Source organism: Mustela erminea, chromosome 4, assembly GCF_009829155.1.
Source record: "Mustela erminea isolate mMusErm1 chromosome 4, mMusErm1.Pri, whole genome shotgun sequence".
In the NCBI taxonomy this organism is placed as follows: domain Eukaryota; kingdom Metazoa; phylum Chordata; class Mammalia; order Carnivora; family Mustelidae; genus Mustela; species Mustela erminea.
Genome location: NC_045617.1, coordinates 67,025,726 through 67,048,146, shown reverse-complemented (window position 1 = coordinate 67,048,146; position 22,421 = coordinate 67,025,726). Strand labels below are relative to the sequence as shown.

Genomic DNA, 22,421 nt, shown 5'->3' with positions numbered 1-22,421 from the left:
AGGTGATTTATCGAGACACTGGAAACATAAATCAGATGTAATTATCTGATTTTCAAAATCTAGTCATCTTTACCTCCTGAAATGGTCTCATAATTCTTTGATGATGCAAAGCTGAGAAGCGCTTATGTCCAACCGAAACGTGGATGAGGAAAGATAAATGGTAGTTCTGACTAACAGTCTGAGATGCCAATATTCCTCTTGAGGAGTTCCCTTATTGACCTCACGGGGAGAATAAAAGGCATCCAGTTCTTGGGGATTTAGCAACCCACATTTCAAATCTTTACTTTTGTATCTACTGGTAATCGGAAGGAAGGTTTAGGTCTTTCTGAATCTTCTTCCAGACTTGTGGTTGTACATGGTAACTCAAGTCCTGAGCAAAAACAAGCAAGGAACCCTGTAACAGTAAAGCCTATCATCACCTCCTACCTCTCAGCCCTCCTAACCCCTCATCTCATCTTTATTTTCCTTAGCCATTCCCCATCTAATAAAGTATATTTTATTTTTTTATTGTGAGAAAACACACATGATGTTGTATATACATAATGTACACTATAATATACATAATAAATCACATTTACCATTGTAATCATTAAGTGTGCAATTCAGTATATTCACATTGTTGGACAGATCACTACCATCCTTATCCAGAACCTTTGCATCTTTCCAAACAGAAACTCTTATTCATTAAACCCATTAACTCCTCATTCCCTTCCCACCTGGCCCCAGCTCCAGGAAGCTGCCATTCTACTGTCCATCTCTATGAATTTGACTACTCAGTGTACCTTATGCAAATGGAATTAAGACCTTCCTTTGAGAGCTATCAGGAGTCACTGAAATATAGTAAGCATAGGCATATCATGCTCCAACTTGTGCTTTAGAAAGCTCTTCTAGACTGAAGTTTGGAGGGTTCTGTGGGGGCAAGATTGGCAGCAAAAGGGCAGTTATGCAGTGGTGGCAGTTCTCCAGGGAAGAATGAAGGTGACTTGAACTAGGCAAATGGCAGTGCAGACTGTCAGTAAGTATATGGAAGTGGGAGCCAAAAGTTATTTAGAAGGTAGAATGCAAGAAAGTGGATTCCCTTCTACTCCTAGACCAAAGAATCTGAGGATGCTAGCATGACAGCAAAAAGTTCCTTCCAAGTTTCTGAAGTTCCTAGGCTAACAGTGAGCATAGAATGTCCAGGGAAAACCCACAATGATTGCCAGAAAAGTGACATGATGTGATGAAGGAGAATCTCAAATGTTGTCAACAGACAATGGGCCTTCTTATCTGTGTGACTGCGGAAATTTACTTAATCTTTCTGATGCTCGGCATCCTTGTTGCTGAATCAAGGCTAAGGATACCTGCACTCCTGAGCTGGGAGACACAAGGGAGAAAAAACATCATTGAATGTGTTCCAAATTAAGTGCTATAAAAATGCTACTTGTGAGAGCATATTAGAACCAATCAATAAAAGGTAATTAGTATGCTAAATCAGTATTTACAGAGAGTTGAAGAGGCATTTGAAGAGAGAAATCTGGGCAATTTATAGCAGCGGGGTAAACTCCATGGATCACATGGAACTACAACTAGCTACAGAAAAATAAGTAGAGTTTAGCAAAGTGTGTGCTTAGGATGAGGAGTGAGCAAAGGAGGAACTCTCAGATGGAAGAAGAGTAAGAAGGATGAAATGGAGGCCCACCCAGTTCATTCCTGAGCTACTAGCGTCAGAGAGCTATGCCAAGGAGCATAGGGGATAAGGTAAAATACGCTGGATATATCCAGAATAGGAAGAACTTTCAAAACTATCCAAAGTGGTCAGTTGACATAAAGTAAAATTTATAAAAAGTATGGTCCCTAACATTATTATTATGCTCTGGTTTAGTAAACCACTTAAAAAAAAAAAAAATAGATTCCCAATCTGGAAAAAAGATTCCCAATCTGGAAATACTCAATGTTTGAATATGTATTTGTTCTAGTTCCAAAGAAAGAATTAGGACATTTCCTTCTGACAGGGTTTTGGGGCCTCTGGTAATTTTTCCAAACTCTGTGACATGAATAATGTCACATGACATTATTGACATATTGTCATATTCATGTATGACATACATGAATAATGTAATTTAAACAAAAGCATTTTAGCATCTGCTTTTCCAAAAGAGCCCCAAATATCTTAATTTTTCACAAAATAAAATGCTTCAATTAAAAAAAGAAGAATATAAATCAAGAAGAGTAGAAAAACAAAACAAAACAAAACAAAGCAGTAGATATCAGAGAGTAAAAAATTATATTGCCACAAAGAAGGATCTTGGTTTCTAAGGTCAAGTTTGCCACTTCTCTATACGACTCTGGGGAGGTTCTTTCTTCTTTTACTGCCTTGTTTCCTCAGGAAAACTTACTACTATGGGAAAGCTGTTAATCTGTCTAAAAGTGCTGTGATTTCTTCATGGGAAAGTTAAGGAGGAAAAAGGCAGGGAAGAGTAGATGTGAAGAAAAGAGTAAAGAAGTTTTATTAAAGAGTCCAAAAAAACGGACGTGCCTTGCACCAAGTCTGTGAAGATAAAATGAGGGGAATTTAAAAAAAAAAAAAAAAAAAAGCAAAAACAAAAATCTATTTTAGAAGTCAACTCAGTAGGATGTGTCGATGAATTACATTAATGTTGGAAGAATTGAAGGAAGAATAATAATTGGTAGGTTTCTGGCTCTAGCAAATTAGTGGACAGTAGTTTCATTTACTTGAGATGGGGAAAATAGAGAAAAGAATCAAATTACACGGGAAGGAAAATCAAGAGTTCAGTTTTGGATAGGATTAGTTTAAGGTGTCCATGAGACATTTCTACAGGAACATCAAATAGACAATTGGGAATAGAGATCTGACATTTAGTGAAGTGATAAATTTAAGAAAGATACAGATTGTATTTAAAGCCTGGGAATGAATGAACTGGTGTATTGCTGAGGAAGAGGAGCTAAAGGAGAGAATACATGGGAAAGTGAGAAAGATGGAGAATCAGAATGAGAGGGTAAAGAAAGACAAAGATAGTAAGGGGGAGAGAGGCCAGTGAGGCAAGGCTGGAGACTGAGCCACTCCCACATTAGAAGTAAGGCAGAGCAGGAGAAGGCTGGAAGGAAACAAGGCAATAGCCTAGAGGTAAGAAGAGAACCTGGACAGTGTTGAGGCACAGAAGCCACCACAGAAGCTTCATGGTGGGAGGGGTCCCCAGGAAAGCCTGTGGAGACAGGGAAAGTTAAGATAAGGAGGCCTAAGTATCCGCAGGACAAAGGAAATACAAATGAAAGAGCTTGATCTTAGGGTTAAAGAAAACAGAGGGATGGACTGTCTTGCAATACGAGCTTTTGAGACTTTAATGAGAAATAGTTTCATGAAAGTGGAGCAATTAAAGGATTTTAAGGAGTATTTCCGAGTGCTCATGAGTTACATGGTCATGCTTTTGAATATGCAAATGAATTCCAAGTCTTCACTTGGTAGAACAGGGTAGATTAGAAAACAAGACTTGGCATTACATTCAGATAGAATCTCATCAATAAATGATCATGTGTTGGTCATAAGGGTTTGGGTATCTGTTTCTCGGTCAGTACCTTGTGCACATGGAGCCAAAAAAGCAGAGTAATTTGGTACCATTTGATTTAATGGGATCCTGTACAAATGAAGTACTATTTCGGTGATGAAGCCAGCCCTCTGGGGTTGCTTTAGGGACGAGTATCTACAGAAGAGAAATTAATTACGTTCACTAGTTCCTAAGCCTCTGGAAACCACTAAATAACTCAGTAAAAGCGCAAACCTGCTGACCAGGAAGAAGTCTTTTGAGAAATGACCTTTAAACTATAAAATCCAAAAGCAAAGAGATTTAATAGCAGCATGTCTCTAAATGAACTCATGAGGAAAATCACAACTTATACCATAACAAAAAGTGTAGAATTGGTAGTTTAAAAAGACAAGCCAGAATTTTAAGGTCATCTTGATAATATCTTACATTTTGGGCCTCTAAATATGTCCCAGACATGAGGATTAAATGCTTTACATGCATTCTGTAATTTAATCCTCTCAACGGTTCTGAGTTCTGTGTTGTTATTAAACCCATTTTATAGATAAGCCAATAGAGGTAGAACATTAAATAGCATGCCCAATGTTACAAAACTTGTAAGTAATGTAGGTAAGAGTCCACCTGGGTTTGTCTGATCCTGTATTAGGAGTCCTTAATATCTTTCTCCTATGAGGGTTTGAGTGTTTCTACTTTTTGGTGCAACTGGAAATGTCTTGATTATAAGAGGTTATAGATTAACTCAGTACAGCTGGGTACAGTTTGGAAAATTATGTAGTTTTACTGGGAACAAGTAGAAACATCCAATAATTTCACTTTGCACTCTTCTCATTGAGAGGTGGAATTTATTCCTTCCCTTAAATGTAAACCCGCCCTGTGACTCTTTTGATGAGCCAAACGCAGTGAAAACAGCACTATAAACTCCAAATCAGAGCCTTACAAGATGGGCAACTTCTGCCACTCTCATAAAACACTTGTCTCGGAAGCCAGCAGACATCTACGTCCAACTAACTTATGACCATGATGGAAGGAGCCCAAGCTACATGGAGAAAGAAAGATGCCAAAAGAGAGGAGCAATAAGGCTTTAGGTATGAGAGTGAAGTTTTCTGTGACTTTCTGGCCCAGTCCAGCCCCCTGTTGAACACAGCCAAGGAATGACCCAGCCAAGGAATGACCCAGCCAATGACATGGAGCCGGACTATCCTAATAAGTCAACCCGAACTCCTAAATTATAGAATCCTGAGAAAAACAAATTGGTTGTTTCGATCATTAAGTTTGGATATCTTGTAACACAACAATAGATAACAAATTTAATACAGTTTGACACGATCTGGAGTATTATAATATATTTTAAGGGGACAAGCAGAAAACATTCCTATAGTTTTACTTTGAGTCCATGAGGTTTACATTTTACATCTGAGATAATAAACCTACAGTTTAAAAGTTAGCTCTGATCCAGTGATCAATTTCATGTGGTCTGAGGCATGTATTTTCAAGAAGAAAAGCTAATAGAGAAGCACTTCATAATTTAGAACTAGATTTCTTCTGTGTTTGCTGTTTTATCACCATAGCAATGCATTAGTATAATATGCCATCTTACTTTTGAAAACATCTGAGGCAGTTTACAACGAGACACACAAAACAAGAGAGTTAAAATAAAAATACAAGATTAAAACCAAATTTAGCAACTCGTAAGTTATTTCTACAGATTGGTCTAATTTGTTCACTGAAATTTACCTTTAAATTTAGCTCTGAGTTTCCTGGCAACTGAGGCAAACCTGTGGGATTATATCATGCTAAATGTGGTTTCTTTCAGAAAATAAAAATCTTTAACCTACAGCTAAATTATAAGAGCAGTTTATTATGTGGCTCTCCTCACAGGAACAGTAAATGACAGAAGAGACAATGACTTAAAAAGCAATGCCATTTGGAATATAAATGTGTCTCTGACTTGAAGTCTTAGCATCTGCCTCTGTTTGAAACAAAATAAAATTTTAAAAAAGCAATAAAATGGAAAGGACTTGTGTGTTTTAAGCGTTAACTCTTCTCTCCCTCTTAGATCAGCATTTCGTAATTTCTTATCTTTTTGTTTTAGTAAAGACTCATTGATAACATTCCAGGAGCCAAGCTCTGAGGACATCATTGCAAGCAAGAGAGAGCACAAGCCCCTTCCTCAAAGAGACCAGAGCCTAGGAGGGTATTAATTAATGATAAAGATATTTATTAAATAGCTATATCAATATGTGATTAGACATTGACAAGTGCCATTTTTTAAAAAAAGTACAAGAAGCTACAAAGAGTATATGACAGGAAGTTGTGACCAAAGTTCCTGGGGTTAGGGTAGGATATGAACAGTGAAGGAAAATATACTTTCTTATATTTGCATTTCTATCCTAATGCCTGATACACACAAGTGTAAATTATACTGGTTCTTAATGATGAAAAATCTTCACCCTCCCCCACAAGTGTGAGTTTCAACACTAATTCTGAACCTGCTATCGGAAGATAATGACTTTAGGAAGGAAGACATTGCTAGAAATGTTCATTGCTCTGATTTTTGGAAAAGACTAAAATGTATAATGTAAGAGCTAATTGTCAAGATACAGGATGAAACAAACATTACACATCCTGGAATTCTATGTGATCGAGATTAAGTCTGAAGAGTTACTCTCAAATGCCTGATTTAAAGAACTCATTTCATGCTAGAAGACTAGTTATTAGCAATGGCTTCACCACCATCTTATTACTGGCAATGTGAGAAGGTATGGGCCCTTTCATGGAAAAATTGACTGATGGACAAATAAATTGGATATGACTGCTTTGCCAAAGCTGATAACTAAGGCCCTGTATACAGTAACTGCTAGGTCCTAGTTCTTACGTAACACTTAATCTTTGAGCTCGGGTGGTTAAAGAGAAAATAGTTATATTGATATTCTTTGATTAAATTCATTTACACATGGGTATTATTTAGTTGTAAGCTCTTAAATGTTATATTAGATATTCCATCAGCCATCCAGCTCTTCCAGCTTTATTACATAAGAACTTAGCAGCAATATTTTTCGAATTATCCCTCACTTCCTACTTCTACCACATTACCGTCCTTAAAACAATTAAGATAATTTTGCCTGCCAAACCTCTGCCTCACCTGATATTCTTCAGTGTTATAGATTTTCTGCAATATTTGTTTCCCAGAATTTACCCATATTTTTAATAAAGTAAAAATTTCTACTTTAGAGCCCATTCTATTGGGGATGTTCCATTGCAGATATAAATGAGGCTTCGATGGTAAAGAAAAAACTATAGACTGAATTAACCCCCCCCATTTGTATATTAAAGTCTTAACCCAGAAACTCAGAATGTATTTGGAGATAGGATCTTTAGAGACGTAATCAAGTTAAAAGGGGGTTGGCATTAATGAGGTGTGACTGATGTCCGTATAAATGTCCTTATAGTTATCCTTATAAAAAGGGGAAATTTGGACTGATACATATAGAAGGAGGAGGATGTAAGGATGCAGGGAGAAGGCGTGCCTGGGTGGCATTAAGCATCCAACTCCTGGTTTGGGCTCAGGTCGTGATCTTGGGGGTCTTGGGATGGAGTGGAACCCTGTGTTGGGCTCCACCCTCAATGGGGAGTCTGCTTGAGATTCTCTCTCTTTCTCCCTCCTTGTCCCTCTCTCCCTGCCCTCCCCACCGACTCGCTTCTGCTCTTTCTCACTCTAAAATAAATAAATCTTACGAAAAAAAGAAAAAGACGCAGGGAGAAGATGATCATCTACAAGCCAAGGAGAGAGGCCTGGAAGGAAATCCTTCTCTCTCAGCCTCAGAAGGAACCAACCCCACTGATACCTTGATAGACTTTCAGCCTCCAGAACTCTGAGACAATCAATTTCTGTGGCTTAAGCTACCCAGTCTGTCATTTTGTTATGGAAGCCTGAACAGACGGGTACAACTCTTATTTCCCTGTGAAAATCAAAGACTGTTTTTAGATATTTTTTATTTCTCACTTAAAGATGGATTACAGATTCTGTGATTTCCCTCCATGAACGAATTGCCATCTCTTAACTCCTTAACTCTGAACTCCTTAATTTGACATCTCTTAACTCCTTAAGCTTTATCATTGCATTCAATATATTCTTCAGGAAATTGTTAATATCTCCACTCACCTGTTCTTGTTCATCATGGTACAATTGACGTAAAAGATATGAGTATTCCTAGATCAAGCCGCCCAACTTATTACTAATTTTTAAAATTATTTACACCTAGTATTATAAAAATGGCAAACTAATCATCAGAATAGAACCCAGTTTGGAGGTTATTGCTCAAATCTAGCTTCTGCCAAACCTAAATAAACAAATAAGTCATTGCATTACCGGCTTTAAAGTACATTCATTCATTAAGGCATAAGCTTCTAATTTTTTCACACTTTTATTTGTTGGCATGCAAACAGCACTATTTAGAAATAGTGGAAATCATGCCAAGATTTTCTTTAATTCTTACTTCCTCTCTTTATCAATACCTTCTCTATTTAACTAGGTAATTATATTACAATTACCAGGACACCTCCTCCCCAAACCATTTGATTAAGTTCTCTTAATTGATTCATTAAGTGTATCTTGTTGAGTATCTACTGTGTACCAGAAACTCAAAGCTGTGAACAAGATAGCCTCTGATCTCTGCCCTCAGGGAGTTTATATTCCAGGTTTCAGAGAAACCCTATGAAACTAGAGAGTTCATTTTTAATGTATTTATTGCTAGACCAAATCTCCACTGTTGTGCCTCTTAGCTTTACCCCAATCTTTTTAACCACCCTAAAAGCTACATATTCATAGTTTTGTCTCAAAAATTTTTTTCTGTGATATAACCCAAATTAATGCTGGTCCCAAAAGATTCAGGATTGGAAAAGATTATAGTTGTGACTAATAAGCACTCAAAATAAAGATTCTTATTTATTTTTAATTCTCAAACTATTAACTTAAATTTTTTTTCCTCAGTATATTTTAATGTTGGTCCCACATGGACTTGAACCTTAAAATCTTTGAACTATTTAGGGACCCATTTCACTTTGCTATTTCCAGAAACTAAAATCTTGATCTGTGGTGGTCTTTCATCCTGGCTGAACTCTCTGTAGCAGACTCAGAAATGGAAAGATATTCCTGTTACCCTTGGATTAGAGGGATGAGAGTTCTGGGTTTTCTATGGCATGTGAATCCAGGAATATTTCAGTTCAGGCTTTTGTCTCCTTTACTTTGATGTGAACTTACCTTTTAGAGATGAGAGAGAGGGTGGGGAGAAAGAAGGAGAAGGCGGAGAGGAAGAGGAGAAAGAAGGGGAGGAGGTGGAAGGGGGAGGGGGAGGAGGAGGAGACAGAGGAGGTGGAGGAGAGGAAGGGGCAGAGGAGGGGGAAGAGGAGAAGGGATGGGGAGAGAGGAGACGAGGAGGGGAAGAGCCACACGGTCCATCATTTCCCAAGCAAATGGCATTTTGGGTGAATGCCCTGACCTAGGAAGGGAAAATAGATCAAGGTGACCCCAATGCTATAAAAATAGCTAAGTGGACTCTTCCCAGAAAAATATCACAGCAGGCTCTGGAAAGCAATTAGAGAAATATTTTGGCATCTTGCTTTACCAAGGGGGACATTCTCCTACCGTCCTAGTTACAGCCTTGATTGTCATTTTCTTTTGTTGTAAATACTTAGGAAATCGTTTTAGAAGGCTGCAAAGCGATAGGTGTGAGAGTAAACAAACTCTAACAGGAATCCTGTCTCCAAGTGTTGGAATAGCTGCACGAGGAAGCCAGAGCAGCACCTAACTTGCCGGGTCTGCTTTTCCTTATCATTTTCCTCCCACCTTACTCTCCTCTGCCTCCCACACAGAATGGTATAAAATTTGCAGCCTGACTCTGTAGTCTGCCAGGGAAATCTGGCCACTTGCTGGTGAGCTGACCCTTAGACCATGGACCAGGGTACATCACTGTGACTGACTGCCTTCTCGTTGCTGGGCCAGGAAGAGGCCTTGAGAAGAAGGGCCAAGGTATTCTGCCCAACAGGAAGACATGGATCTCCAGGGAGATTGTGCATATTCCTTCGGTTAAAGCTCTTTGGGAAAACTGTCCTGTGAACCGAACTTTCTGAAACCCCATGGAAAGAATAAAGGTCCTTATTGTGGTGTTGGTGAGAAGTCAATGAGTCCACACTCAGACAAGCTGACAAGTTAGGATCTGAGGTGCTAGTCAGTCAGAGGGCAGGTGACGGTGTCTTCCCGGTAAGTCAGGAGTCTTCTCCTTATCTGCCAATGTTAAAAATATTAACTTCTTATACTTACGGCTGAAACTTAAAACTGGTGTGTGTTTAAAAAAAAAAATGACACTTTAAAATCTGCCTCCACAGTATTTCTTCTAGTGAACTATCTTTAGCTTGACCTAAATTACTAATTAAATTTTTCTACGAATCCAATTCTCCTACAGTTCTTTCCTTTATGTTTTTATAATCAGACCTCTTCAGCAGGGGGTGGGGGAGGTGGGGGGTGGGACATGCGTTTCAGTGGCTGTCCACCCCCATTTTAGTTTTGCTTTGTCTCAAGAAGCATTTGCAGATCATCAAATATGGGGGAGCTTGGAAGATTTCTTATTCTGGTGTTAGATATGGCACCAGCACATTAGCACTAATTCTTCAAAAAACGAAACCTTCAAGGAACTCCGCTACACTTTCCACTCAAAATATTTCCCAAGCACTGTAGCAGAGTGAGAGCCTAAATAGTATCGGGCTTTCTCGAGAGCTGCTAGGGTGCCAAAACATGGAGTCCATGAGAATGGTGTCTCTCCTGTATGCCGCCATACTGGAGACCCAGCTCCCCGGCCCAGCCACACCTGACCGGCTGAACTTGCCCCTACTCCAGGCCAACCCCTCAACAACTTAGTGGTCAAAGTGGAAAAAGCATCTTGAGGTCAACTTCTTCACACTTGGTGACTCCTAAAACCACATGGAAAAATGATAGCTGGAAAGATTCTTTTTTTTAAAAATTCCAGGTGGAGAATACATAATGCAAGCACTACATAATACTGAAGTCAGATTTATATTCATGTACAATAAAGCAAAGTAGTCAACCTTACTGCATCTGTCTCGATTGACCTAACAGGGAAAGTATTACAGAAAAGAGGCTGTGGAGTGGACACTGCAGCAGCAAACAAGATGAGGTCAAGTCTCCCAAAGGACCTGCCAGCTATCAAGCATAGTGACAACTTGTCCTTGAACCAGATTTAAGGTATTTTTCAAAGTCTTCATTTATTTATAATCCATATCTAAATGGAGAGGAAATTAAAATGCATTAGACTTCTAAGTCATTAATCTCTCTCAAGAAAGAAAAACAGGGAGGAAGAGGACAAGACAATGACTTAGGGACAAGTTAACAAAAGGATTCATTCATTCATTTTGTATATACTTTCATCTAACAAATTTGGTTTGACAAGTAAGGGACCTGATGAACAAGGTCATAGTTCTCTTGTCCTTTAAGACCTTCCTGCCCTGTGGGAGCTACGGGTGAGTAAACAGTCCTGATGTTACCACGCAGGGTGAGCAGGACCACGAGCTATGCTGTGGGAGCCCACACAAGGACTCAAACAACTCTGGTTTTAGCTACCTCAGAAGAAAGCACAGTAGGAAGCACTATGGTGCCAGGAAGTATGATCAAATATATCTTGGAGACTTCGGATTTGTTGGAAAGCATTCCTCCTACCCTCGGGAGTCGCTTGGAAAATGTTAACTCTCCATAGCTATGGCCAAAAGCTCCCCACAAAATCCTCTTTGGATCATCCTCACAGTAGTTTCCAGTGGGGAGAGCCAACCCTGAAGCAGTGTTAGCATCATGGTAGTGCACTCCAGAGATGTCAATGGAAAGATTGGTGGAACTAGAGCTGACTCCTGAGTTTGAACTCTGTTACCTCTCTTAATAACACTATGACCTTGAACCAGTTACTTAACCTCTCTGAAGCTCTGTGTCCTTGGCTGTAAGTTGGGCGTAATCAAAGATTCTGAGGATCACACTAGTAAAGTACTTTGAACAGCGCCTGACGCTTAGTAAAAGCTCAATAAATGTTAACCCTCCGGGAAGACATGGAGTATTTCACATAGGTAGAAAATCTTTGTTATCATTCCAATTCAATGCTTTAAGCAGAAATAATAGGACAGTAAAAGGAAATGCATGTAAAGGAATGCTGTTAATGGAACAGTGGTGGAGAATAACCACTGCAGAGGAGCTAAATTTCACCCCTCAGCTCTGCCATGATAAACAACATAATCGGGCTGAGAACCTTCACTTTGTTCCCTGACATGTTTAGAGAAAGGAAGAAGCTAGGGCTGTAGTACCTCTTCACTTTTCCTCTGATCATGCTGGACTGGTTAACGCCAACAGGCAGGGTGGACAGTGGTTAAGGCTACGGGCTGTGGAGCCAAGTACTTGGATCCAAACCCTGTTTCTGCTGCTAACTGGCAGTGTGCCCTAGGACTGCTCTCTCCACCTCCATACTCCTCAGTTTCTTCACCTGTGAAATCGGGATGCCAATAGCATCTATCTTGGGATTTTTGTGAGAATTTACATACATAACCATACTTAAGACTCTGAGAACAGTGCCCAGCTAAGTTAGTGTTGTATAAGTGATGGTGATTATAAAATTTGTTATTATTAAAGAATAATACAACATAAGGAAATTGTTCAAATGCACAAAATCATGAAACACTGGGTCCAGACAAAAGTGTCTTGTCAAAGCTAGTGGTCACTAGGCAGTTAATTCTATGAAGATGAGAGCTGGATTTTGATTAAAAAATGAATGGACAAGGCATGAAGCCCTGAACTAGTTACAGGGCACGATGAGGAGGATAGCACACTAAGAGCTGGAAGTGAAAACCCTGCCCATGTGAGCAGCGCTTAGCCATATTCTAATCTGAGCAGGTGTCTTCTCCTTCCTGATACTGTTTACTCATCACTAAAACAGAGAGGTCACTGAGAGCATTTCTAAGTTTCACTCCAAATCCAAAATTCTATGTGGCCAGATAGCCTCTGAAATTTTACAGAAGACAGTTTAATTATGGCTACCGAAGTCTTTTTTTACAGACCTAGGATTATCAAGTTGAAGACAATGCCATTTGTTTGTGTTTTCTGAGTCATAATGCAAGAATCTGAACTATGAACATATCTTAAAATCCATGAAAATGGATTATCTTTAGCACAACTGATAACTTTTAAAGCTGTCGGATTGGGAGAATAAAACTGATAAGGACATCTTTTCATTCACTTTAAGTGAATCTTTACAGACTCAGACTAAAACATAATCCAAAGATATCCTAATGCTAACTTATCATTAACATGGGGAGATTGGAAGTAGAACTCTTACAGAGTTTAGCTTAGCAATTCTCAGCTAAATGAAATTAAGCTGATTTAGTTGAGCTTTTGAGACATGAGAGTGGAAAGCATAAGTCCAAAGGATTTGGGGAAATTGCACCAAGACTGCCGGTGTCCAGACTGTGGGCTGGAAAGGAGCTTCAAGAGGCTTGTCTGCTGAGGGTCGGCTGCCTTCAGAAGTTTGGTACATTGGATAGAGACACAAAAATTTCACTTGGAAAAAAAAGAAAAAAAGATTTTGTGGTGGAAAATTAAAAAAAAAATGTGGGAGGATGATTTGAAATTGAAAGTCTGGACTAAGAACACAGGCTTTGGGTTAAACAAAGTTTAAATTTTAGCTCTGCTATTTTTTAGCTACATGACCTTGGGCTGGTTGGTTAATCTCCCTGAGCCACACTTTGCATTGGGTTTCTGTGAGGATTAAATGAGATCATTCACATAAAGTATTTGGCCCTCAACCTCTAGAACGTAGAAAGCACTAGATAAATGATGGCTATTATTACTCTCCTAAATGAAGGACGGGACAGGTCATCAATATTCCCCTCTAGTGAGCTTCTCTGTGCTCTCTTTGGAATGTCTCAGAGGCATCAGAAGCACTCTTTAAGGCTTCTGCAATCACAGTTTGTGTCCAAACCTCAGTCTTTCTCGTGAGCCCTAAAATACCTATGGGTTTTTTTTTTTCCCTAAGATCTATTCATGGTTTTACGTGGGCACTGGATAAAGGTTCACTTTGTAAGACTGTCCATCTAGGTTAAAAATAAAAATGCAGAAATGTGTGGAACTCCAACAGTAGAATATAGGGAAAAGAGATTATTCTTAGCTGAAAACAAAAACATTCTCGTATATGAATGTGTATGTAAATGCATAGAAGAAGGCTGGACTTTATGAACACCAACATGGCCACAACAGTTCCATCTGGGGAAGACTGGGGAAGAGGTGGGATTTACCTGGCACTGTCTTAATGCTTTACACATCTGTTTACATGTTGGTTGTATAATTAAAAACTAGAAAACCCCCAAAACCAAACAAACAAAAAAGCAAAGCCCAAAGCAAAAGTCATGGTTCAAAATGAAATCGACTTTTGGAACTACTGTATACCAGTAGACAAGAATCAAGGAATTTATCTTCAGAGCTCTCCATGACTTCTTACAAAGTCACATTCTGCTGATTTTGCTGTCCTTGAGGAGTAAGGAGACCAGGAGGGAGATTTCTGATTCTATCTCCAGCAACTGATAAACCCAGGTTAGAAAGCGGTTGAAGCTGCCCCCCAGAAAATCTTGTTATAGACCTCTTTCTCTCTGCCAAATAGATAAAACCCTGGCTAGCTCTTTGCAAAATTCAAGGTCAACGAAGGTGCCAACAGAAGACGATTGGCCAATTATGCTTTTAAGCAGAAAGAAACCAGATAGTAAATTATATATCGATCAGTACATTTTGATAGCCAAGAAAGTAAGTGACAAAAAAAAAAAAGAAAAAATTTTACTTGAAGCTACTTGGTTGATAAAAAAAAAATACCTAACTGAGGAGTTATAAAATATCACCCTCCTTCCCCTCCCACCAATACCACTAAATAAATTCATTAATTCAAAGAGAGTAAAGAGTTTAAGCTCTGAATTATGGGCTAAGACATGTTTTTTGATTATTAGCAAAACATTTGTTTGCTGTTGGTGATGACTTTTCACGATGAGCCCATTCCTTGGAAAGAAACACTTTGGCTGCAGGGAAAACCAAGAAACACTGCAGAGCTCTGAGAAGTTGCACTGACTTGCTTTGATTCAGCCTGCAGTCTCCACTAGTGAGGGATCTTCAGGGGCAGCAGGAAGGACAGGGTGGTTTTGCCTTGTTGTTAATGCATATGTTTTGGCCCGTGACTTGAGGGAAGGTTGTGCTTTAACCATGAGATAGTCAAAGGGAGCCTGTGCCAGCCCTCTAGGTGGGCCTAACTTACTGCTTCCAGAACAGCCTTTCCAGCTTGCCCATTTGGTGCAGGGAGGTAGTCTGGCCCAGTGTGTAATTCATTGTGTTCTGCTGGTGGGTTAAGGGAAGGGCTGTGTGTCAGGCACAGCGCAGAAAGGACCTGAATGAAGGGCGGGAAGAATGAATGGAGAGAGCCATTTTGATGGAATTGCCCTAGGGGATTAAATAGGACGGGCATCTGGGGGCTGAAAGAAGGTTCTGTTGCTTACAAAACTCTCCCTAAGAGTGCCAGTCATCAGTTTCTTAACAATCATACATTTCTTACCTCCCACTTGTGTATAAATCTGCAGGTTTATGCAGACCACCAGCGTGACAATTACAATGCATTCAGTTTATTGTGAAACACACAAAAATACCGCTTTCTCTCTTTTTCCCCCCTCATTTATAATCAAAGTGATGTTAACAACTATGAATGGAAGAACAAGGAATTGAAGGGATAAATATATACAGCAGCATAACCCCATCTTGTCACTTGGATTCAGACTGTCCACTGTTCTCTCGAAAAGAAAGGCAGTCATACCAAGCAACATTGAGGCAACGTGAAATAGAGAATTTAAAATGCTGGATTCCATCATTTCTGCAAAAGGCCATTCTAGTCCTTTGCTATTTTTACCGCTGATAGAGACTAGACAAGTTATTGGCTGCATGGCTTTGGGAAGCCAGAAGCTGCGGCTTCTAATGAAGATGGCAATACAGCACTTGAGACAGAGTCAGTGAAAGGGGTGGAAAAAGTTGAACCCTTCCAAGGTGAGAGAGGAGAGCTACTGAATTAGTCCCTGACTAAATTACTAGTCATAACTGTACCCCAGGCCAATTCTCTTAAACACTGACTGTCATCTTGTGGCTTTGAGAAATTCCTATTCCGGGCTCAACCCCCCTCTAAGGCAGGCAGCCCAGCCCACCCCCACTGTTCAGAGGCGCCCCCACCCACAAATTTGCATCAAGACAGGTATATTTCCCAGCTGGACCAAGGCATCCAGAAGCTCGCCTTTCCTTCGGGAATCTGCAAGACAATCTTTGGCTTATCCCTGGCCAGCAATCAAAAGCATTTCAGAGAAGAGCAGAAAACAAAAGAAACAAACAAAACCCGTCCTTACCCGCTTCTTAAAAAATTGGAAGGCTGAGCATTTCTTGACTGGGAATCCATTCATGTCTTTGTTTACCATTTTCCACAGTAGGGAGTTCACAGTTATAGATCCAGGGTGGCACCGCCTGGTGAGTGCAGCGAGCGGGTCCCCCGGCCGCGCTCCCGGACGCAGGCAGTGAAGACGGAGCGGGATGGAGAACCTGGCGGGGCTCGGGTCCTCACTCACACATCCTGCAGCGTCGCTACCGCAGCAACCTCTTCCCGCTCTCAGTTGCCAAGGGCAGTGGCTCTGCTCTTCCCATCGCTGCTCCGAGGCGCGGGCATCGGCGCTGCCGGCCCCCCGGGCTGCGGCGGATCCCGGGGAGATGCTCTGCTCTGCGGCTGGCTAGTCGGAGAGGGGCACCCCCTGCGCGCCCCCGGCTACCTGGCGGCTCTGCGGCGGGCGCGCGGGGCCCGCCGCTCGGCTCCAGGTGCTGCGCGCGGCTGGAGGCTGCTCGGAAGGAGAGCTGTTTTTGATCGTGCAAGTTCCAGTGGGAGCTTGTAGTTAAGCAGCTGAGAGAAGGAGTAAGAAAGAGCAGAAGCCGAGGGAGGGAGGGAGGGACAGCCGCGCCAGGGAGGCAGAGGGAGAGAGAAAGCGCTGCTGAAGACGCAGCGATTCATGAATATCTGAGCAGCCCCGGGAGAGAAGACGCCGGCTCTGGACGCACTGAAAAGCAGTTGACAAGCTCTCGGGAGAGCTACTTTAATAGCGTGTTTTTTTTTTTTTCTTTTCTTTTTGTTGGTAGGGCCGTTTAAATCAGATTTTCCTGTGAAATGCAGATCCTTTTTGGTTTTATACTCATTGACGTTCTTTGGATACGTATTCCTGAATATAATAAGTCTCTCGGTGGAAATTTAATCAAATTCATTCCCGATCTGTCCAAATGTGGAGAAAAATGAAATAAGGTGCAAGCGTAGGTAGAACAATGGAGGCTCTCATACTAACCGTATAGAACGTCTTCGAGTGTCCTCTCCCCACTTGTCATCACAGAGTGGCCAACGGTGAAAGCAACTGCCCTTTTCCCTAAAGAAAGCTCTTTAAAAAGAACACAATGGACATATACGAAGTGTCTTATGGTAAAACACACAAAGAACATGACCAAAAAGTATTACTGAAACCATCTGATGGAAAGGAAGCCCTGGTAAATGACCAAAAAGCCTTTACCTAGCAAATGGAAATCTACCCCCGAAATCCTTACCCAGGTCATTCTTTGCACATAAAATTCCATTCTTAAAAACACCACTTAATTTGTGTGTGCCCTATTTTCCCATCTTTACTCTTTAATGTTGATATTTTATGGAGACTTTTTAAAAATGAGAGTTGATGGGTAAATGGAGAGAGCAAGGAAAAGAAACTTGGCTTCTGATCTGGCCTGTTCGCATGTCTGTGTGTGAGGCTCTAGGCCAGTCCCCTGACCTCACCGTGCCTCTCAGACAGTGCCTATCCATGACATGGAGGCAACTGTTCATTCATTCCATCTTTCCTATTCTCATTCACTTATTTAGTCATTCACTTGTTTGCTGTGTTATTCCATGTATCCATCAGATCAAATTCAAAGGTACCAAGTATCCCAAGTATCTCCAGGATGAAGAGTCTTTTCATAGTCATGAGGGAGTGTAATCGAAAAATAAGGGGAAGGCACATGCCTACTTGATAAAACAAGGGGCCAGCTTGTTAAAAGCAATACCTAGAAGAGAAACATACAAGTCAATTGGGAAGAGATGCATTGATTTCATTGGAGTATAAATCTCTATAGCCGGACCAGGTTTCTTTGGGAAAGGACAGTGCAATCTTATTTGCTCAATGCTTTGAGATTTCCGGAAGAGAAACACCACGCAACCAAATGATGGCATTATGACAGAGGGAAAATAAACCATTCATTTTGGAGAGATACATTAAGTTGCCCAAAATGCAAGGATATGTTACTTAATCTACAACATTGATCAGTTTTGTGGTTCTTCTAAAGAGTTCGCTTAAAATTCTGGTAGTTCAAAGAGAATTTCTGAGGATTATAGAAATGGTCCCTACCGTGATTATGATAGTGGTTTCATGACTATGCATTTATCAAAAGTCATCAAAACTTTATATATGAAAGAGGAAGAATGTTTTGTTGTGTGTAAGTTATAATTCAATAAACCTGATTTTAAAAAAGCATGGTCATCCAAATGATTTCCTGTTTTGCATCTTTCCTCTCTCCTGAAGGTATTTGAGCAGATATGAAGGCATTTGAGCAGATACTTACTGAGTTTGAGGGATAGATAGAAGGTGCTCTTTAAGCATCCCGTGGGAGAGGGATGCTGGGGGTCTTGCCTTGATTCTACACTGGCCTAGCATGCATACTGGTTTTAAGTACCCTGTATGTTTACTTGGGGGTAAAGAGGCGATGGCTAATAGAAACTATGGGGGAAGAAGTTAAAGTAAAGTCCCCTCTTTTCTCCCCACTATACGCCATGCCTTGGAGATGTTGCCACTGTCTCTGAGTCTATGATAATCTTATGCAAGATCCTGTGAATACAAATATCAATAGTTTCTGTCTCTAAGGAAGTTACAGCCTAGTGGAGAAATACACACTGTGGTAAGAATGAATCCTTGAACACTACGTTGAAAACTAATGACGTACTCTATGTTGGCTAATTGAACATAATAAAAAAAAGAAGAAGAACGATATCTAGAGCCATAACTATACCGACGTTCCCCCACTTTGGTTTGGAGGGTGGCAAGAGTGTGTAGCGGAGGCCCAGGAAGTCTTTTTTCAAAGGGAGAATGTGAGTGCAAAGAATTAAAGAAAGAGTAGAAGTTGGCCAGATGAGGGAGGAGAAGCAGAGGGCAGGGGCTCTCTCCTATAGGGCCGGGAGGCTATTACTTGGACCATATTTTGGTCACTGCAATAAATAGAGACATGTATTAAGTCTGTTAAATCAACACTGTGCTGGCTACTCAGGGAAGGAAGACATCTTTCATCTCACTCTTAACCTCTTTTTTTAATAAAATCTCCTGCAGGTAGACCTACAGTGACCACCATGTACTTACCATCTCCTTTACCAGGCTTATTAGTGCTGACGAAGGAGCATAGACTACTGCTTATGGCAAGAAGGAAAGTAAGGACGGTTCAAACATCGTGTTTGAGCATTAAACTTGCTTTATTAATTAAATGAATTTATTTACTTGCCTGTTTTTCTCATTAAACATGTTTATTCATTTTTGTAGCCCCAATCCACTGTGGCGTGCCTGGACCATGCTTAGCAGTCAATGAATGGTTTTCGAATAAATCAGATAAAAAACTATGAAAAGCTAACATCAGTGACCATTTGTGGGAATCATTAAATACCTTTGAGATTCTGGAACAACTAAGTGAATTCCCATCCTAACCAATGTGCCAAGCTCTAGTAAGAACAAAGGACCCACCATTTCTTCTTTAAGCCTCAGTGACATTCTGACCCTGGGATGACACATCTTTTTATGGAAAACTCTAATGTTCAAAAGAATCCCTTGAAACTCCATTTGCTTTTGTGCAGTATATTCACTTTTCTTCTCCCAACAATATTATTTGAACCATAACACAAAAGATAAAATAAAATAGCTGGGTAAAACTGATGACTCTTCTATACAGAAGGTAGAAAGAGTGCCTGGTAGATATGGAAGGTATGGTAACCTCCATGTGAACTTGAGCAAGTCTCTTCAGTTCAGTGAGCCTCAATATTCTCATCTGTAAAATACTCCTATTAAATGCATCCCATTTACCTCATGAAGCAATTATCAGTACCAAATTTTATGTGAAAAGATCTTGCAAAACAATAAATAATGCTAATTTTTTAATTCTCTAAAACAAGAAGCATATACTGTTGTAATACTTTTTTAGAAAGCTTATCTTTCCATAGATTAAAGTGTTTTGTGTGATACATTTAGTCGGTGAATGGAATGTGATTTTTTTTTCCTATAGCAACCTGGAAAACACAAAAGATAATAAACATTAAAATATCTGTCTAGTGAGAAATGTCTCTAAGGAGAAAGGGACACAAATAGACCATATCATGAGAAATGTTTTATATTCCTCTCTGTCCTGGATGACTTGATCATATGTTTAAAACTCCAGCCTAAATGGTAGTGAGGTATGTAATTAGGAATTAAGAAAGCCCACGGGGAATTCTGTATTGTTTTTGTATATATGAAAACCTTTTTGGAGAAATAAACAGCAACAACAACAACAAAAATCAGAATCTTTTGGTTTAATCAAATTAGAATTCATTTAATTCATGAATTAGACCAAAGGAAAAGTTACAAAAGAAAAGCCAAATCTAAAATGTCAGTTCACTGCATCTTTTCTTTGAGAGGATTATGTACAAACAGAAAGAATCAACAGCAGAGTGGGTTCATGGCCTTTTGTAGAAAAGATGCAAGTAACAAGGTGTTGTCCTTCCTTCTGAGGGGAGAGATCAAATAAGGATAAAATGTTTCATACTCATAATTTGTTGCCATTCCCACTATGCTAAAAAATGGGTAATTTATAAATATACAGCTTCCTGACAGAGTCAGTATTTATCAACTGTATTCTTCCAGTTGGGAAAGTTAAAAAAAAAAATTTAGTGTTACCTGACTTGATACTACTTATTAAATGTCAAGTATGTGCTAGTCCTTATACTTACCAGGAAGAGACCAATAAAAAAGGTCTGCGTTTTCTTGGCAAATCACATCTAGTAATAGTATTTAATTCACCTTTAAGGCATTTGATGTTTTTTTCCAGGACATGTAGTTTTAGTTAGATCACCAAATAATGGACTTTTATTTATCTCTATTGCCTGAAATGTCTTTAGATAGAATTATAAAATTTAATTTCTTAGTTCAAGAGAAGTAGTTGATTAAAAACTCGTGCTGCCTCTCTCTCTCTCTCGCTCTCTCTTACTTGCTTTTTAACTGTGCCTGTTCTCCCACTCAGGCAGCCACAAACAGCCCTCCCTCTCTTTGTTTTTTTGCTCTCATTGGTACTATATAATACAATTGCACCAAATCTATTTATGATCTAGCCTCTATTGACACAAAGGCATAAAGAAATCTTTCTTGTGCCAGTGTGACAACATGTAGTCCAAGGGGACAAATCAATTTGTTAGTAATTGCTCATTTGAATATTAGTGATAATTCTCTCAATAGAAACAGTGACTTTTACAGCTCTCCCAGACTTCACACTTAGGCATTTCTTTCTATTCCTTTGTTTAAATCATACAAAGGATTTGGAACCACCAAAAGTAATCTGTTTTAAAGAAAATATATTCCTTTGAGATCCCTTTTAAGGGCCTGACCACTCTTATTTTAGTGATCTCCTGTCTCCTCAGTCAGGTTATTTTCAGTGTTGTAGCAAGACTCTGTCATTGTGTACATCTCATTGATAGAGGACCTGCAAACATATGGATACATACTTGCACACACAAAATGCACACATGTACACAGACAGTGGGAGTGAATGGAGCAGGTCAGCAGAGTAGGTTATTAATGTCTGTGAAATGGATTGCTTGCTGAATGACTGAGAAATGAAGTGGAGACTGTAGATGATAAAGCATTTTATAGCCTTTATATAAGATGTAATTTTGTATGCATGTGTATTTTTAGTGATTATTCTCTGTTTTATTTCAACCCTCAACCTTTGAGATGATGTTCAATATAATTCCTTAACCAAGGCCAGTAGATTGTGCTTTCAATGTGACTTGTCCAGAAAATGTTCATTAGTGACTTCTCTGCATACGACACAAATGATCCATGGCATGAGAAGTTGCTCCTATCGATGTCTCACCATGCCATGTAGGTAATGAAATAGACTATTGGGATTGGTATTGACTGAGAAGATGCTAGAGGGAAATTAGTAGCCCATACCAGAGTCTTGTTTGCTCTACTCTATAAGCATGATCTTTGGCTCTGTCTCTGTGTTCACCATGAAATGAAAAGCTGAGTCAATTCCTCTGATGATTCAAGTCAGCTGAGGCTTGTGAAAGGGAGAGTGAGTGAGGTAGATATGTCCAGCAGCAGGAGCAGCTCCAGCAAACAAAACAAAAGAGAGAACAAAACCATTCAGGAAATCACATGTTAGAATTCTAGAAAATGTTGTGCCTTAGGGTGAGCTGATGCCTTGACATGATTGACTTCAAGTTGAAAGTCTCTGAGAGCTTACCTGGGGTTTGTCTATTTTGTAAATTATGCTTATTTAAATGGAACACAATTTCATTTCCTATGGCTTCTTTTGTTTTCAGAGGAAATGGGCTACTTTGAATATAGTGTCAACTCAAAATTATTAGCGTGGCAGTTTTAAGCATTGAAACTAATGGAGTTTCCCCTGGGGTTGACATGGTTTAGTAGAATTCATATGACATTGGTTATATGGATTAGAATCCTGCCTCT

General features: G+C 39.7%; 1 protein-coding gene across 1 annotated transcript in view; it reads right to left on the bottom strand.

Annotated features, from left to right (window-relative positions):
* Positions 1-16,179, bottom strand: part of SGK1 (serum/glucocorticoid regulated kinase 1) — a 108,350-nt gene extending 92,171 nt beyond the window's left edge. The window contains exon 1 of the mRNA XM_032339454.1: positions 16,008-16,179. Coding sequence (XP_032195345.1) covers positions 16,008-16,076 — 69 coding nt within the window. The 5' untranslated portion in view covers positions 16,077-16,179. The remainder of the gene's footprint in view (positions 1-16,007) is intronic.
* Positions 16,180-22,421: the final 6,242 nt, after the last annotated feature.